This window comes from Danio rerio, chromosome 24 (assembly GCF_049306965.1).
Source record: "Danio rerio strain Tuebingen ecotype United States chromosome 24, GRCz12tu, whole genome shotgun sequence".
Lineage (NCBI taxonomy): Eukaryota > Metazoa > Chordata > Actinopteri > Cypriniformes > Danionidae > Danio > Danio rerio.
Window position 1 is genome coordinate 45,630,114 of NC_133199.1, and position 19,887 is coordinate 45,650,000.

General features: G+C 38.0%; 2 protein-coding genes across 3 annotated transcripts in view; both read left to right on the forward strand.

Annotated features, from left to right (window-relative positions):
• The window catches only part of lama1 (laminin, alpha 1), a 95,019-nt gene that overhangs the window by 61,759 nt on the left and 13,373 nt on the right, over positions 1-19,887 (forward strand). For both annotated transcript variants that reach the window (XM_073940507.1, NM_001034986.1), the window contains 19 exon segments: positions 714-870; positions 1,359-1,569; positions 2,140-2,256; positions 2,338-2,501; positions 4,649-4,787; positions 4,943-5,030; positions 5,139-5,255; positions 5,521-5,703; positions 11,740-11,894; positions 12,178-12,321; positions 13,243-13,376; positions 13,982-14,129; positions 15,442-15,566; positions 15,754-15,904; positions 16,475-16,619; positions 17,529-17,670; positions 18,066-18,180; positions 18,286-18,441; positions 19,004-19,146. In XM_073940507.1, the coding sequence (XP_073796608.1) occupies positions 714-870; positions 1,359-1,569; positions 2,140-2,256; positions 2,338-2,501; positions 4,649-4,787; positions 4,943-5,030; positions 5,139-5,255; positions 5,521-5,703; positions 11,740-11,894; positions 12,178-12,321; positions 13,243-13,376; positions 13,982-14,129; positions 15,442-15,566; positions 15,754-15,904; positions 16,475-16,619; positions 17,529-17,670; positions 18,066-18,180; positions 18,286-18,441; positions 19,004-19,146 (2,734 nt within the window).
• Positions 6,959-10,529, forward strand: LOC141380783 (uncharacterized). The gene is made up of 2 exons (XM_073941253.1): positions 6,959-8,039; positions 8,121-10,529. The coding sequence occupies exons 1-2, from the start codon at positions 7,592-7,594 to the stop codon at positions 10,487-10,489; spliced, it is 2,817 nt and encodes a 938-aa protein (XP_073797354.1). The 5' UTR covers positions 6,959-7,591; the 3' UTR covers positions 10,490-10,529.

The window sequence follows — 19,887 nt, forward strand, 5'->3', positions numbered from 1 at the left end:
TTTAATTAATTTATTTTTATTTATTATTATTATTATTATTATTTTTATTTTATTTTTTTATTAATTAAGGTAATTATTTATTTTATTTAATTATTTATTTATTTTTATTAATTCATTCATTCATTTAATTTATTTTATTTATCTTATTTTATTTTATTTGTTTTATTTTTAAAATTTTTATTAATTATGGTAAATATTTTATTTATTTCATTTCTTTATTTATTTACTTTTATTATTTATTTTATTTATTTATTTTATTTAATTATTTTATTTATTTTGTTTATTTTATTTTAACAATCTAAAATAATACTGCAACTTAAGACTCAACTTAAGTGTAATAGTAAAAACTAAAACGGGTAATATTATTTTTAATTATTAATTTGACACGTAAAACAAATATTAATCTTTTCCAAATTAAATTCACATTAATTTATATAGCACTTTTTACAATGTAGATTGTGACAAAGCAGCTTAACATAAATGAAGAACAATACATTAATACATAATATAAAAAATACAAATCATAATAGTAAACAAAAACTGCTCAAATAACATCAGATCTGTTCCATGAAGAATTCATTTATTATTAAAGATCATCATAAGAAGAGCTAAAGCATTACTCTTACAGACAGTAACCGAATAAATCAGTGCATATCAATGTGATAAATTGATTGGCTGCTGTGTAAGTCACTTCTGCGCTGTGATTGGCTCAGGTCTGGTGGAGCAGGTGAGTTCAGTGAACGTGACTCTGGATGAAGGTCTGGATGAAGCCAACAGCACATTCCTGCTGGAGGAGACCAGCGAAACCCTGGAGAAAATCAGGAGCTTTAATCTGACGCACTGCAGGAACGCTGCGGAGATCCAGCTCAGGTAAGATCAACACATCACACACAGCAGCAGAAATACATCATTCCTTCTCTATTTTAACTCTTTTTCAAATATTTCCCAAATGATGCAAGAAATTATTCACAATATTTCCTATTATTTTAATTTCTTCTGGAGAAAGTCTTATTTCTTTTAGTTTGGCTGGAATGAAAGCAGTTTTAAAAAGTTTTCAATAATCTAAGACCAGTATTAACAGACCCCTAAAGATTTATTTTATTGGTTACAGAACAAAAAACTCTTATCTTATAATTTGCATAATTAATAAGCCTTTAAATGTCACGAGTACGAGTATCTTCCTAAATAAATGTAATGTACCTGCATCATGACAAAGACAAAAGAAATCTTATTAAAGCTGTTATGTTTAGAAATGTGTTGAAGAAATCTCTGTTAAACAGCACTTGAGGAATATTAAATAATAATAATAATAATTAACATTGCACAGAAAGGCTAATAATGTTGTGTGTTGTGTGCAGCTCTGCAGTGTCTGTGCTGGAAAAGGTCGAGGATGAGATTTCAAAGCCTTACAGAAATAACCAGATCAGACGGGAAAACATCTCCACAACACTCAACACACACAACCTGAATCTCCAGCAGGTCCAGGAGAGCCTAAACACGGCTAAAACGCACAACAACCAGAGCCGACGCCTGCTCCAGGACATCCAGAGCAACACACACACACTCACCGTGAGTCACACACACTATACGCATGATACTGTATACACAACAGGTCTTAATGAGAGGCGACACGGTGGCTCAGTGGTTAGAACTGTCACCTCACAGCACTCAGGTCACTAGTTTGAGTCTCGGCTGGGTCAGTTGGTGTTTCTGTGTGGAGTTTGCATGTTCTCCCCATGTTGGTGTGGGTTTCCTCCGTGTGCTACGATTTCCCCCACAGTCCAAACACATGCGCTATAGGGGAACTGATGAACTGAATTGGCCGTAGCGTGAAACATATGCCGGATAAGTTGGCGGTTCATTCTGCTGTGGCGACCCCTAATGAATAAAGGGAGTAAGCCGAAGGAAAATTAACGAATGAATGTCTCAATGAGGCTACATTTAGTTTTTTAAAAATATGATAATTTATTTATTTGTTAGACACAAAGCTGAATTGTGTGCTTCTTTATATTTCTGAGTATAACATTATAAACATATTAGATGTCACTCGTATCAATTCAATGCATTTTTTATTACATTTTTAATTTCTTTAAAAAGACATTAAATAAATAAATAACATTTTGATTTAAATTTTTTTAGATTTCCAGGAACAATGTCAGCAGTCTGAACCATGAAGTAGAAACACAAGTACAGGAAGCTCAAGACCTGCTGACCGACGCCCTCAATATTGCAGAAGACATGGACAACGGGACGACAGTGAGTGCCGTTTCTATATTATTATTTAGACATGTAATGAAGAATACGTTTTTAATCCATATGATGCATCTGTGGTTGCAGACTCTGGATGAGCTGAAGAATGATCTGGAATTGTGGAGTCCGTCTCTCAGGAAGCATGTGGACTCTTTAGTCATGGATTTGACCAAAAGAGATGCTCTTCAGCTGGTTTACAGGGCTGAGGATCACGCACAAGCTCTCAGCAAACAAGCACAAGCCCTGAACAGGTGGGAATTGCTGTCAGGATTGACTATATATGCATGTAACGCAATGCAGAACTGCAGGGGCATTTCAAGGGTTTTCAATTAGTTTTCCTTAAACTGGAATTATAAACAGCAAATGTGTTTATTTACAGTCAACTGAAGGTATTAATGTACAGTAGTGCAACATTCTTAAAGGTGATAGGGATTTGATTCTGTTGCTGATTGTTGTTCAACTTATTGTTAAAGCTTTTTAACTGTAACAGTTGACGATAACAGATTTGACGATCGCAAAGTGGACAGTAACAGAGTTGACAGTAACAGAGTTGACAATAACAGAGTTGACAATAACAGAGTTGACGATAACAGAGTTGACAGTAACAGAGTTGACAGTAACAGAGTTGACAGTAACAGAGTTGAAAGTAACAGAGTTGACAATAACACTTGACAATAACAGAATTGACAGTAACAGAGTTGACAATAACTTAGTTGACGATTACAGATTTGACAGTAACATAGTTGACGATAACATAGCTGACGACTACAGAGTTGACAATAACAGTTGACAGTAACAGAGTTGACGATAACATAGTTGACAGTAACTTAGTTGAGGATAACAGAGTTGACAGTAACAGAGTTGAAAGTAACAGAATTGACAGTAACAGAGTTGACAATAACATCTTTGACGATAACAGAGTTGACAGTAACATAGTTAACGTTAACATAGTTGACGATAACATAGCTGACGACTACAGAGTTGACAATAACAGTTGACAGTAACAGAGTTGACGATAACATAGTTGACGGTTACAGAGTTGATGATAACATAGTTGACGGTTACAGAGTTGATGATAACAGAGTTGACAGTAACAGAGTTGGCTATAACATAGTTGACGATTACAGAGTTAACGATTACAGAGTTAACGATTACATAGTTGACAGTAACATAGTTGACGATAACAGAGTTGATGATAACAGAGTTGATGATAACAGAGTTAACGATTACAGAGTTGACAGTACCATAGTTGACAATAACAGAGTTGACGATAACAGAGTTGATTATAACAGAGTTGACGATAACAGAGTTGATTATAACAGAGTTGACGATAACAGAGTTGATTATAACAGAGTTGATGATAACAGAGTTGACAGTTCCATAGTTGACAGTAACATAGTTGACGATAACAGAGTTGACGATTACAGAGTTAATGATAACAGAGTTAACGATTACAGAGTTAATGATAACAGAGTTAACGATTACAGAGTTTGCAATAACAGATTTGACGATAACAGAGTTAAAAATAAAAGAGTTGATTATTAGAGTTCACATTAACAGTTTGACAATAACAGGGTTGATTTAGATTTGACAGTAATGGACTTGACAGCAATAACAGAGTTGACCATTAAGCGGGTCACAAACTGGATGCGCCACTTGGTGCCGCAACACAGCATGCATATGATAGTTGGAAGTATCGCACAGCAGATGCGCACATTTGAATGTTTTTTAATATGAAACTATTCAGATGGCGCTCTGTGAAATATTAACAGTGTCCTGAGTCGTGGCTGGGCGCTGCAGACAGCCGCAGACTTACGCAGCCGGTGCTAAACTAATAGAAATCCATGTTTAGAATTGGAATTGCATGGCGTTGCCTGGTGCAGTGCAGCGCGTCGCCGAGTGGCGCATTCAGTGTGCGACTACCTTTAGAGTTGACCATAACATAATTCCACAGATTTTTACCCCATTATTAATTCTATCTATTTACTTGAGTTAATGTGTAATTATGAATTTATTCAGTTTTTATTCAGTAATTTATTACTTTTTATTTAATATATTAAGGTTTTAGTTATGATACTCTGCTGGATACTCCCAAAATAATTCAGCAGAAAACCGCAGATTTTAGAAAAATAGCAGAAATAGCAAAAAATGTCTGCAGATTCCGTCTGGCCCTGCCCATCACTCACACCAGTCACATCAATAGACTGTATGAACAGAGGTCGCACCACATCGTGTTTATTTCAGCTGCTGTGATGGAGCACAGCGATCGAATACGTATAATAACAGTATTTTAAACTGTTTCAATAAAGCTTTTTTTTAAATATTAAGTTTACTTTGAAATGAACCTGTGTTGTATTATAACGTGTTGTGTTATGTTGTGTGTTTTTATTTTGTGCAGTTCTCTGTCTGAGGTCAGCTCTGCATCAGTTAACATCTCCATCGCCACCCGAACCAATGCCAACATCAGAGAAAACATACAGCTGGCGGCAGATCTGGCCCTCGCAGCCAATCAGAACGCAAGCTCCGCCCTCAATATGGTATGTCAGCCAATCACAGCTTGACCCCCATAAAAGATAGTAAATAATGTGAATGTAAGAGTACAATATAGCAAATATGGGGAATATCATTGTAAAAATGAATAATTCAGTATGCTAAACTACTAGTTAGTGATGCTGATGTGTGATTCTGTTAGACGTCACTGACGGAGCAGGAGAAGAGGAGGCTGCAGAAGAGCTCAGAGATTCTGGACAGAGCTGCACTTCTGAAAAACCACACCGACGGTAAACACCACTAAAGCTCATCATTCATGTAGATGATAATACATGATATACTCACACTTTTGTGTGTGTGTGTGTGTGTGTGTGTGTGTGTGTGTGTGTGTGTCTCAGGCCTCATGCAGAATGTCAGTGCAGTGACCAGCAGGTTGAGTCTGGTTGCAGCAAACATCCAGAACTTCACACAGATGCTCCCAGAAGCCCTCACCATCCTCAGAAACCTTCCTGAAGGTGTGTGCAGTAAAATTACCCCTTATATAAAGCACTATCTATATCCATGGTTGATGGCAGCATTATTTGCCCATCTGTATTGAAATAGTTTTGAACTGTAAAAGAGAAAACATCCATTCAGATCATTTTCAAAATATTTCCGGATTTGACCGAAAGAAGAAAGTCAGGAACACCTAGGAGGCATAATCATGGGCTAATTAAAACTGTTTGTGTGAACTGACCCTTAAACGTCAGACAGATGGATCAGTGTTTATGTGTTTCTCAGGCAGCAGAGCTGAAATCCTGCAGGTGAAGCAGCAGACAGAAGCAGCGAATGCGTCTTTACAGGAAGCTCTGGAGCGCTTGCGGGATTATCGCCTAAAGCTGGACGAGTCTTCATCAGCTCTGGGGTCAGCCGATAACAGCACACAGAGGACCAATCAGCTGCTCAGAGACTCACAGGACACCGGTCAGAAATTCAGACGTTGAACATTTTGTATTTGTGGGGGCGGAGCTTTTGAAAAATTGTAACATATGTATAATTCACAAATCACATTTGACAACATAACTGCATAATGTTACGTTGCCATGAAAACATATTGTATTAATGTACTGGGGGCGTGGCTTTCTCATTTGAATATGCTAATTCTAGCATACAGATAATACATAAAGTTTTTAAAACATAAAAAAATACATGTAATGTTGTGACTGAAACATTGTATTATGATGTGTTGGGGGCGTGGCTTTCTCATTTGAATATTCAAATTTTAGCATACTCATAGTTCATGAATTACATTTGACAACATACAAAATACATGTTTTGTTGTCATGGAAACATTGTATCAGGGTTTTGGAGGGAGGGGCTTTCTCATTTGAATATTCTAATTTTAGCATACGTATAATTGACAACTCGCATTTAACAACATGATACTTACATAATGTTACGTTGCCATGGAAGCATGTTGTATTAGGGTACTGGGAGTTGGGCTTTCTCATTTGAATATTTGTAATTTTATCATACACATATTCAGAACTTACATTCGACAACATAAAAACTACATAATGTTATGTTTCCATGAAAACATTGTATTATAAAGTGCTGGGGGCGTGGCTTTCTCATTTGAATATTCTAATTTTAGCATACTCATAATTCACGAATTACATTTGACAACAGATAAAAAACACATGTTTTGTTGTCGTGGAAACATTGTATTGGGTGTTAGAGAGGGGCTTTGTCATTTAAATATTTAAATTTTAGCATACACATAATTCACAACTCACATTCGACAACATATTTTGTTGTGTATGGTTTGAGGACTTGTTTCCAGCTGTTTGTGTAAAGTTGTAGGACATTTAAACTTGCTTTCAGTTGTGTATAATACTAGAAGTTGTTTAGCCACTGTTTCCTTGGTTACTATAAGAGCTTGTGTAGCGAACGCAGACGCGGTTCGCGTCGTCCGCCTCAGTTTCGGCCCTTGTTTTGACTCGGGAGGCGTGTCCAAACGCCAGGTAACCACTATATAGTGAGCACGGTAGCATTAGTCGGCAGGAGAAGCACTTTAGCAGCATCTAGAACAGCAGCCTGTAAGTACATTTAAGATTTGTTTCAGTTGTTGTGTATGGTTTGAGGACTTGTTTCCAGCTGTTTGTGTAAAGTTGTAGGACATTTAAACTTGCTTTCAGTTGTGTATAATACTAGAAGTTGTTTAGCCACTGTTTCCTTGGTTACTATAAGAGCTTGTGTAGCGAACGCAGACGCGGTTCGCGTCGTCCGCCTCAGTTTCGGCCCTTGTTTTGACTCGGGAGGCGTGTCCAAACGCCAGGTAACCACTATATAGTGAGCACGGTAGCATTAGTCGGCAGGAGAAGCACTTTAGCAGCATCTAGAACAGCAGCCTGTAAGTACATTTAAGATTTGTTTCAGTTGTTGTGTATGGTTTGAGGACTTGTTTCCAGCTGTTTGTGTAAAGTTGTAGGACATTTAAACTTGCTTTCAGTTGTGTATAATACTAGAAGTTGTTTAGCCACTGTTTCCTTGGTTACTATAAGAGCTTGTGTAGCGAACGCAGACGCGGTTCGCGTCGTCCGCCTCAGTTTCGGCCCTTGTTTTGACTCTCGAGGCGTGTCCAGCTGAATTCAATCAGCTAGTGCTTCGGGGTTATATAAACAACTAGTTCACCGCGGCAGCGGTCGCGGCAGCCTCGTGTGAAGACCGCCTCGTGTGAAGACCGACGAGGGTAAAGACCATCGACTCTACCTGCGCGACTCCACCGAGCAAAGACACCGACAAAGCACTTGAGTACTTTACTGTATTGTTTTACTTTACACTTATTTTTTGTTGTCAGTGCACTTTTATTATGTGTTTTCTAATTCCTGTTGTTACTAACACTCGCAAAACACGGGAGGTACGCTGCAGGCGTAATCCTCACAACCTTCGTTCAATACATGTATCTACTATTTCACAACTCTCTCTCTCCGTGGGCCTCTGGAATTGTCAATCAGCTGTTAACAAGGCTGATTTTATTACCTCCATAGCTACATATTCTGACTATAATCTCATGGCTCTAACTGAGACCTGGTTGAGGCCGGAGGACACTGCTACACATGCTACTCTTTCTGCTAATTTCTCTTTTTCCCACACTCCTCGTCAGACAGGGAGAGGGGGTGGGACTGGACTACTAATTTCCAAAGAATGGAAATTTACTCTGATACCGTCCCTGCCAACAATCAGCTCCTTTGAATTCCATGCAGTCTGCATTATCCACCCCTTCTACATAAATGTGGTTGTCATCTACCGCCCACCAGGTAAATTAGGTCACTTCCTAGATGAACTGGATGTTCTTCTCTCATCTTTTTCTAATTTTGCCACTCCCTTATTGGTGCTAGGTGACTTCAACATTTACGTTGACAAACCGCAAGCTGCAGACTTTCAGACTCTGCTTGCCTCTTTTGACCTAAAAAGAGCACCTACTTCTGCTACCCACAAATCAGGTAATCAGCTAGACCTTATTTACACACGACACTGCTTCACTGATCAAACAATAGTAACTCCACTACAAATATCTGATCATTTCCTTCTGTCTCTCAACATCCACATTACTCCTGAGCCGCCACACACTCCAACACTGGTTACCTTTCGCAGAAACCTACGATCTCTCTCACCCAATAGACTATCCACCATTGTTTCAGACTCTCTTCCTCCATCTCGCAAACTCACTGCACTTGATTCGAACAGTGCCACTAATACACTCTGCTCCACACTAGCATCATGTCTAGACCGATTATGTCCTCTTGCATCCAGGCCAGCCCGTGCCAGTCCTCCTGCACCCTGGCTCTCGGATGCTCTCCGTGAGCATCGCTCAAAACTTCGGGCTGCAGAGAGAATTTGGCGGAAAACTAAAAATCCTGCATATCTCTTAACATACCAAACTCTTCTGTCCTCTTTCTCAGCTGAGGTTACTTCTGCAAAGCAGACGTATTACCGTCTGAAAATCAACAATGCCACTAATCCTCGCCTACTTTTTAAAACATTTTCCTCCCTCCTCTATCCTCCTCCTCCACCCGCATCCTCCACACTTACTACTGATGACTTTGCTACATTCTTCTGCACCAAAACTGCAAAAATCAGTGCTCAATTTGCTGCACCTACAACAAACACGCAAGATACAACACCAACACCACACACACTCACCTCTTTTTCTCAGCTCTCTGAGTCTGAGGTGTCCAAACTTGTGCTATCTAGCCATGCAACCACCTGTCCACTCGATCCCATTCCCTCTCATCTCTTGCAAGCCATCTCTCCTGCAGTCATACCAACACTGACTCACATAATTAACACATCTCTTGACTCTGGTTTATTCCCCACTACATTTAAGCAGGCTAGGGTAACCCCACTGCTAAAGAAACCCAACCTGGACCATGCGCTACTTGAAAACTACAGACCAGTATCCCTGCTTCCATTCATGGCCAAGATTCTGGAGAAAGTAGTGTTCAATCAAGTCCTGGACTTTCTTACTCAAAACAATCTCATGGACAACAAGCAATCCGGCTTTAAGAAAGGTCACTCAACTGAGACTGCCCTGCTCTCGGTCGTGGAGGATCTCAGACTGGCTAAAGCAGACTCTAAATCATCAGTCCTCATTTTGCTGGACTTGTCAGCTGCTTTTGACACGGTCAACCACCAGATCCTGCTATCTACGCTTGAGTCACTGGGCGTTGCGGGCACTGTTATACAATGGTTTAGATCTTACCTCTCTGACAGGTCATTCAGGGTGTCTTGGAGGGGAGAGGTGTCCAACCTACAGCAACTAAACACTGGGGTACCTCAAGGCTCTGTTCTTGGGCCACTTCTCTTCTCCATCTACACATCATCTCTAGGACCAGTCATCCAGAGACATGGATTCTCCTACCACTGCTATGCTGATGATACCCAGCTATACCTCTCTTTTCATCCTGATGATCCCTCGGTTCCAGCTCGTATCTCAGCCTGCCTGTTGGATATTTCACACTGGATGAAAGATCATCATCTTCAGCTGAACCTCGCAAAAACGGAAATGCTTGTAGTTTCTGCCAACCCGACTCTACACCATAACTTTTCAATCCAGATGGATGGGGCAACCATTACTGCATCCAAAATGGTGAAAAGCCTTGGAGTAACGATTGATGACCAACTAAACTTCTCTGACCACATTTCTAGAACTGCTCGATCGTGCAGATTTGCACTCTATAACATCAGAAAGATCCGACCCTTCTTATCTGAACATGCAGCTCAACTCCTTGTTCAAGCTCTTGTTCTCTCCAAACTGGATTACTGCAACTCTCTACTAGCTGGGCTTCCAGCTAACTCTATCAAGCCTCTTCAGCTGCTCCAGAATGCAGCAGCACGAGTTGTCTTCAATGAACCTAAACGAGCACATGTCACTCCGCTGCTAGTCCGTTTGCACTGGCTGCCAGTTGCTGCTCGCATCAAATTCAAAACTCTGATGTTTGCCTACAAAGTGACTTCTGGCCTAGCACCTTCTTATCTGCACTCACTTCTGCAGATCTATGTGCCCTCCAGAAACTTGCGTTCTGTGAATGAACGTCGCCTCGTGGTTCCATCCCAAAGAGGGAAAAAATCACTTTCGCGAACGCTCACGCTCAATCTGCCCAGTTGGTGGAATGAACTCCCTAACTGCATCAGAACAGCAGAGTCACTCGCTATTTTCAAGAAACGACTAAAAACTCAACTATTTAGTCTCCACTTCACTTCCTAAGCTGCAATTGCCTCTTTGAATATCACTCTAATTGTACAAAAAAAAAAAAAAAAAAAAAAAAAAAAAAAAAAAAAAATACTAACACTTCCCTTCTTAGACTTTACAGACCTGAAACTTGCCTTTAGTACTTATTCATTGTTGCTCTTAGTTGTGTAAATTGCTTCCTTGTCCTCATTTGTAAGTCGCTTTGGATAAAAGCGTCTGCTAAATGACTAAATGTAAATGTAAATGTAAATATAAAAACTACATAATGTTATGTTGCCATGGAAACATATTGTATTATAAAGTGATGAGGGCGTGGTTTCTCATTTGAATATTAAAATTTTAGCATACCCATAATTCACAACTCACATTTGACAACGTATAAAAGCTGCATAATGTTAAATTGCCATGGAAACATTGTATTATAAAGTGCTGGGGGCGTGGCTTTCTCATTTGAATATTCTAATTTTAGCATACTCATAATTCAGGAATTACATTTGACAGCATATAAAAAATATGTTATGTTGTCGTGGAAACATATTGGTTGTTGGGGGAGGGGCTTTGTCATTTGAATATTCTAATTTTAGCATATGCATAATTCACAACTCACATTCGACAACATAAAAAAACTACACAATGTTACATTGCCATGGAAACATTGTATTGAAAAGTGCTGGCGGCGGGGCTTTGTCATTTGAATATTCAAATTTTAGCATACCCATAATTCATGAATAACATTTAACAGCATATAAAAAAATTTATGTTGTCATGGGAACATTGTATTGGGGGGGGGGGGGGGGTTCTCGTTTTATGTTCTAATTTTAGCATACTTATAATTTACAACTCGCATTCGACAACATATAAAAACTACATAATAGAAACATTGTATCTGGGGGCGTGGCTTTCTCATTTGAATATTCTAATTTTAGCATACCCATAATTCATGAATATCATTTGACAGCATATAAAAAAATTGTTGTGTTGTCATGGGAACATTGTATTGGGTGTTGGGGGAGGGGCTTTCTCATTTAAATATTCTAATTTTAGCATACTTATAATTTACAACTCTCATTCGACAACATATAAAAACTACATAATAGAAACATTGTATCTGGGGGCGTGGCTTTCTCATTTGAATATTTAAATTTTACCATACACGTAATTCACAACTCACATCTGATATGGAAAACCTTTGAACTGTCCCTTTAATTGTCAGCCAAAGGTCATAATCCTGATATTCATATTCATATTTTCCCTCTGTGCTTCAGCAAACGCTGCTGGATCCCGCCTGAGCGAGGCTGATGTGAAAGCTGATCGTCTGCTGGAGCGTCTGAAGCCTCTGCAGACTCTGGGAGAAACGCTGAGCAGAAACCTGTCCGACATCAGAGAACTCATCAGTCAGGCACGCAAACAGGCTGCATCGGTGAGAACACACACACACACACACACACACCATTTTTAATCTAAATTAGTATCTGTTTTTTTTGTTTCTGTGGCTTTTGTTTCCCTAAGACATACTAACCACACATGATCTTTATTATTTCAATGTAAGCGCATACATCCATCAGCATGTGAGCATCAGCGTCAGAGCATATCCAAAGACCACAAGGGCCTCAGATCCCTTTAGACCCCAGTGTATACCATGATAATCGTATCTGCTGAATCACATACGGACACTAATGCATGTTCTGTTGTGCTCTCTGTAGATTAAAGTGGCCGTCTCTGCAGACCGCAACTGTGTACGCGCGTACAGACCTGAGGTGACGTCCAGCAACTTCAACACACTCACACTGACCATGAAGACCAGTGAACCCGACAACCTGCTCTTCTACATGGGCAGCAGCTCCAGCGTACGTCTGCATACTTAACCTCTTATACACCGCAGTGCTGTTTATTTACATGGTGTTATTGTTTTGATTCAGATTTTAGTAATTGATTAATTATTGTTAATATTTTCATTAAATATTTATTAGTATTTTAATAATTGGTTAATTAAGAGTAATATTTTTATTATTTATTTTACTTAATATTTTAATAATTGGTTAATTAAGAGTAATATTTTCATTATTTATTTTACTTAATATTTTAATAATTGGTTAATTAAGAGATATATATTTTTTACTTAATATTCTAATAATTGGTTTATTTAGAGTAATTTTTTATTATTTATTTGAATAATATTTTAATAATTAGTTAATTAAGAGTAATATTTTTATTGTTTATTTTTAGTATTATTTTTGTAATTGATATATATATATATATATTTTTTTTATTTTATTAATATTATTATATATATTATTAATGTTTTTATAATTGATTAATTAATGTTTATATTTTAAAATATATTTTTATTAATATTGTTTATTATTATTAAAACTTTATTTTTTTTACATTTTAATTTAATAATTTGTTAAATAATATTATATAAATTGGTATTTTATGAAGTACTATAATTCATATTTTAATTATTGATTATTATTAATGTAATTCTTGTTAGTTTCTACTATTTGGGATTAATTAGTTTAAAAATTTATTTTATTTTTGAATAATAATTGCATTATTTTATTAGCAAACTAAAAAGCTAAAAGACTAACTGGAAATTAATTAAATAATTAATTAATTAAATTAATATAATTCATTTAAATTGTAGTTTTTAACGTTATAAATAGTTGAAATAAATGCACTAAAATATAAAAAATGTAAAAAGAAATTAACATTTAGTTGTAAGCTTGTGCAAAAATCACACAAATGCTTGTTTATATCTGCATCAGGAGGATTTCATGGCTCTAGAAATGCATGATGGGAAGGTGTCCTTTCTGTGGGACGCCGGTTCAGGACACAACAGACTGGAGTATCCGGATGTTCAGATCAACAATGATAAATGGCACAGGATCAATGCCACGCGGTGCGTAGATAAACGCTGCTCTTCTTCACTGTAAATTAGTGGTGCACTGATCATGATTGTCCATGGCCAATTACATTTCTACCAGCAAATTGGCAAATTCTGATATCAATTTCTGAAATGTACTTGCTAAAAACTATGAGAAATTGTTAATCTTAGGTATTTGGGGATTTAAAATAGATCATTTCAAAATATGAAGTGAAAAAAAAACCTATTCTGACTTTATGAAATAATGCTACATGCAACATACAGACATGCTGGTTAATAATGCAGATTCAGTCTCTCCCAGCAGGGGGCGCCTATAGAACTGCAGGAATAACAGCGTCTTCATGGTTACGGGTGGGGGGTTGGGATGGGGTATTGTGACGCAGCTCATAGAGAAGCAGAATATTAGATAAGAGAACAGTGGGCGTGGCTTGTTTTTTCTACTGCAAGCTGATTGGATGTAGTGAAGTAGGCGTGTCATTCAGAAAGATGGGGAAAAGGGTTTGGGGAGAGTTATTATAACCTAACAGACTCCTCCTGCTCACCATTTCTGTTTGTTGTCATTATGTTTACCGCTAGAGGCTGTGCTTTTTCTTAATTGGTGCTGTTTAATGTGTGTGCAGGTTTGGGAGACACGCTACACTGACGGTTCAGCAGACGGACTCTGAGCCGCTGCCCGCCGTAAAGAGCAGCGCCGCCGGATCTGCCACTGTGATGGACGTCAATAAACACACATGGGTGTATGTGGGCGGCCTGGGTGGACAGGTGAAGGTGAGACACACTGAGCTTTAGCTTTAATACTGCGGGTTAATGGGCCGATCATACCGAAAACGCTTTTCCCCTTGGAAACCTGAAACCTGAACCCCACCTCTGCTTTTATTTGATTGTACAATGAAAAAGACAGGACTGACGTAGCTTGCTTTTTCTGCTCAGAGTTTACATTTTTTCAACTGCGGGCGCACGGAGCGCAACAGCAAAAACACGAGCACATGCAAAGGGCGCATAAGCAGAGCACAAAACACTCAGACAACCAACACACACATAAACACACACACAGCTAGCCTTAACGGTTCATATATAAATATGCTAAATCTATCATTTAATTAGTTTGATAACAATAAAAATTGTAATTTCTATATATTCCAAATATATATACATTTATATTATTTATATTCCAAATACCAGAATTTTAATTTGATTTACCAGAATAATTTTATTTAATTTAATTGTTTAATTTATTTTAATTTTGTTTAATTTAATTTAATTTTGTTTAATTTAATTTAATTACATAATTTAATTTAATTTAATTTTGTTTAATACAATTTTGTTTAATTTGAATAAATTTTGTTTAATTTAATTTTGTTTAATTTGATTTTGTTTAATTTAATTAAATTTTGTTTAATTTAATTTGGTTTATTTTACTTAATTTTTATTTAATTAAATTTTGTTTAATTTAATTTTGTTTAATTTGATTTTGTTTAATTTAATTTAATTTTGTTTATTTTAATATTTTTTTTATTTAATTAAGTTTTATTTAATTAAATGTTGTTTATTTTAATTTTATTTAATTTAGTTTATTTAAATTTAATTTTGTTTAATTTAATTTTGTTTAATTTGATTTTGTTTAATTTAATTAAATTTTGTTTAATTTAATTTGGTTTATTTTACTTAATTTTTATTTAATTAAATTTTGTTTAATTTAATTTTGTTTAATTTGATTTTGTTTAATTTAATTTAATTTTGTTTATTTTAATATTTTTTTTATTTAATTAAGTTTTATTTAATTAAATGTTGTTTATTTTAATTTTATTTAATTTAGTTTAATTTAATTTAATTTTGTTTATTTTAATTAATTTTTTTATTTAATTAAATTTTGTTTAATTTAATTAAATTTTGTTTAATTCATTTATATTTGTTTATTTTAGTCATCAGTCATCAATCAAATTCTAACACATGCTGGCCCATACATTCTCTCTCAGGATGTTGTTATGGTGTTGTGAGCTCCTACATGTCAAATGATGAAGGTAATGTTGGTTTGTCAGTTCATGACCACTGTAACCCTCAGTGTGTTTTCTTTACCCAGAAATCTCCAGCAGTGAAAATAACCCATTTCAGAGGCTGTATGGGTGAAGCGTTGCTCAACGAGAACAACATCGGCTTGTGGAATTATGCTGAGAGACAGGGCGAGTGCGGAGGCTGCTTCAGGAGGTAAAACACACACACAAACACACACACACACACACACACACACACACACACACACACACACACACATCTGTAAAGGGCCTAAAAAGTGCTTAAAACAGAACCCATCAGACTTTTTTGCTATTTCTGCGCTGAAATGATCTCTACATGCAGACGCTGATGTTCTTGATGTTCTGTGTTTCTCCATCAGTCCTCGCACTGAAGACACCTCGTTTCACTTCGACGGCAGCGGCTTCTCTGTGGTGGAGAAATCTCTGCGCTCCATGTCCACCAGCGTGGTGATGTTCTTCAAGACTCTGTCCCCCAACGGCCTTCTCCTGTATCTGGCCTCCAACGGCACGGTAAACTGCGTTATTACTAGGGGTGTAGCTCTATATGTTACCCTATATGTAGTGTATATGTCACGGTGTGGTGGCGACGGTTCGGTTCATGCGCCAATACAGTCAGTACAGATATGTGAACTTTGCCTGAGCCCGATTCAGCGCACTCACACTTCTCAAACGATCCGGGAAACGGGCCTGGGCACGGTACGGATAGCATAGTGTGAGTAGGCCCTAAGTGTCTGGTGTGGGCCGAATCTGGGCCAGAATAAAAGCAAACCGTGGCCCAGTATAGGGTCAGTTCTGGTTCATTTGGTTGAATTCTGGCTGATATGTGGTATTGCTATCGCTTAATTGCAGCCCAGATCTGGCAAACAAGAGCAGACCGCCCAAATGCCATCATTCCATGTGTATTTGGGCCGGATGTAAGTGTCTGGTGTGGGCCGGATTTGAGTCACATGTGTTTTGCTAGCTGGAGAATTAGTAAAACTGATATATAGTGGTTAGTTTTGGTATTGTTGCAGGCTCCATAAATAATTCAGTGTATTGGAAGCACTGCAAAATCCTCAGCATTATGACCGTGTGTTGCAGAGAGACTTTCTGTCCATCGAGCTGGTGGAGGGAAAGGTTCATCTGACCTTTGAACTGGGCTCCGGAGCGCTGACCATGACCTCCAGCAGAACATACAACACCGGATCCTGGTACCGAATCGCCCTGCAGAGGAACAAGCGCAAAGGTGCATTTAATATACTCTCATATACACCCTTACAATGTGATGAAGAGCATTTCCCGCTGGTTTCACAAGTGTAACAAGAGGAAAATTAATCATATAATAACGTCAAAACAGATACAATGCACAAATGCTATTGTTATATGAAGTTTTAGTCTTGTTTTTAGTGCAAATATCTAAAAATTCTTAAATCAAATAGCATTTTCTATTTAAATATAAAATATTTAAAATCTTTATAAAATATATAAAATATTTAAACTTATTGTTTTCAGCAACAATAAGTCAGAAATGTTCCTTAAAACAAGCATTTTTATGTTTGGGTCTTTAAATGCAAATGAACCAGTAACCCCGCCCCTTTTTCAGAAGAAGGTGGGGCTTTGTTCTGAAGTGCAGGGCTTTCCAAATTCACATTCCACTATTAGTTCAAGCCTGTAAACACACTTCATTTAAAAGTCAGTCATGTGATTTCTCTGTGTAATAAATGTGTTTTTGAGTTTTGAGATGTGTGTGCAGGTCATTTATTCAGGTTATTTTTTTATTTATTTCACAACAAGGGACAGTGTACTTTAATCAACGTTCTCCAAGAACCCAAACTAGTCTAGTTTTCATTGGTGGTCCAATCTGTCATGGCTGCTGCGAACCAGTCCGATATTTTTAATCTGTCTTTTAGATTTTTCCTGAATATTAACATTTATTTAGTATTTTTCCCCAACATGTTAATTTGGGAGTATTTATTTTTGGACTGAGATCTTTTCAAGGTTTTCTAGACAAGTGCAAAGTATCGTCTTGTTTTCAGAAATAATAAGTCAGAATTTTTCTGTTTGGTGCTTTAAATGCAAATTAGCCGCTGATCCCGCCCCCTTTTCAGAAGAGGGCGGGGCTTTTTGTAATAAATGTGTGTTTCTGAATCATTAGGTCATTTATCTGTCATGGCTGCTTCAAACCCGTCCGAGCGTGAGGTGCTGGAGGCGGAGGCTCCGGGTCAGGCTTCTGACCTCAACCGATCCGACCTTGACCCCATTTACATCGGTGGATTGCCAGCCTCTCGACCAATCAGGTGACAGCACACGGATTACGGTAGAATTGTGGGTTCATTTATGTCCTAAGATAAATTCATTCATTTTCCTTCAGCTCATTTATCAGGCCACAGAGGAATGAACCGCCAATTTATCAAGCATATGTTTTACACAGTGGATGTCCTTTCAGCTGCAACCCAATACTGGGAAATACTCATTTACACACACACACACACTCATACACTACAACCAGTGTAGTTGATCAGTTCCCCTATAGTGCATGTGTTTGGACTGTGAGGGAAACCAGCACCTGAAGAAAACCCACACCAACACGGGGAGTTCTGTTACATTGGTTATTTAAAGGCAGATCAATCTGATAGAGAAAGCCAAGTTTGTTCCAGAGATGTAAATGGCGTAGTGTTGTTAATGTGTGCAGGAGGCAGGTTGTCGCTCGCTCTTTCGTCGGCTGCATGAAGAACGTGGAAATCGCACGAACAAACTTCGACCTGCTCAGAGAGGCGTACGGCGTGAAGAAAGGCTGCGTCCTCAAGGTGAGAGTGGGAAAAAACTATTGTTTACCGTCAAACACAAATGCATGTTGCATTGAAAGCAACAACAGAAAGTGTGTGTGTGTGTGTGTGTGTGTGTGTGTGTAGCCCATTCGCAGTGTGTCAGTGTTTGGCGGAGGGTTTCTGGAGATGCCGGCGGTGCTGCTTTCCTCTCACACTGAAATCATGAGCACCTTCTCCAGCAGACGTGACAGCGGAGTCATCCTGGCCGGATTCAGCCGCTCATCCAGACACACACAACAGGTCAGTCTTCATCATCATCATCATCATCATCAGTGTACACGGGTCACGGGCTGAAGATTCATTTATTCATTCATTCATTTTGGCTTAGTCTCTGATTTATCAGGGGTCAACACAGTAGAATGAACCGCCAACTATTCCATCATATGTTTTACACAGCGGATGCTCTTTCAGCCGCAAACCAGTACTGGGAAACACCCATACACCCTCATTCACACACACACACACACTCATACACTACAGCCAGTGTAGTTGATCAGTTCTCCTATAGCGCATGTGTTTGGACTGTGGGGGAAACCGGAGGAAACCCACGCCAACATGGGGAGAACATGCAAACTCCACACAGAAACACCAACTGACCCAACCGAGACTCAAACCAGCGACCTTCTTGCAGTGAAGCGACAGCACTACCTGTATCGCCTTCTAAACTCATACACAATAAATACACACAGCACACACACATCATGTCAAAGCAATCCTTTATTTTAGATCTGATTAATTGCAACGTTATTTTTGGCCAGCAATAATTTTCATGCAACTTTCCAAAATGTGTGTGTGTGTGTAGCCGCTGTTACTGCTGCTGCTGGTGTCTGGAGGTCTGGAGCTGCGTGTGAGTGTGTCTGATGGAGCAGCGGTGCAGAAAGCAGAACTCAGAGGATCCTTCAGTGACGGACATGAACACTCACTCATCCTGCAGAGGAACAAACGGTCTGCTTTACTTCTGATTTTAGGGGAATATCGAAAACGTGTGTATATACATATATGTGTGTGTGACAAATGATACCTATAATAATCTATTTTCAATATATATATATATATATATATATATATATATAAGCAATATAACACTCGTAGCAGTGAGATATGGCTGTATATCAGCACTGGTGGGAGGCTTGCCTTACCCTCCCACCAGTGCTGATGTACAGCCATATCTCACTGCTACTTGTGTGATATTGCGTTTATACAACAGTTCGACGGCACAATCGTGTATATAAATAAGAAAATCAAACACAGAGAGTTTTAAAACCCCTTTTTATTAGGAACTACTTTCTTCTGCCATTCATTCACATCTGCAGCTGACGTCAGAACAGCTGAAGCCGTTACTAATTCACCAACGTCATTTTAGAGCTAGTGTTTAAATGACTCTATCCGCTTGTTGAGTGTGACGTCACGCGAAGCTGCTTCCGGGTCCAAGCGCTCTATTCAACTGAATGTGGAGACTCATGAAATGGTAATAATAAACGTTTACAAAGCCATTTAATACTTTCGAAAGTCACGATCGCAGTATATATGTCCATGCCTAATATCCGATGGCCAGAAAGTGATTCATTGTTTTATAAATTGTTAAAATGTTGGTATTTGTGATGCAGCAAGCCCAGAGATTGTTGTGTACACTATGACTTTATGTAAAATTTACTTTAATGTGTGATAGGAATAAAAAGCGATCAT

Excerpts from the sequence above, each read along its gene's own strand:
- LOC141380783 (XM_073941253.1), top strand. The coding sequence starts at position 7,592 with ATGTGTTTTCTAATTCCTGTTGTTACTAACACTCGCAAAACACGGGAG. Across the intron at positions 8,040-8,120 it reads TGTCATCTACCGCCCACCAG|GTGACTTCAACATTTACGTT; the intron begins GTAAATTAGGTC and ends TATTGGTGCTAG.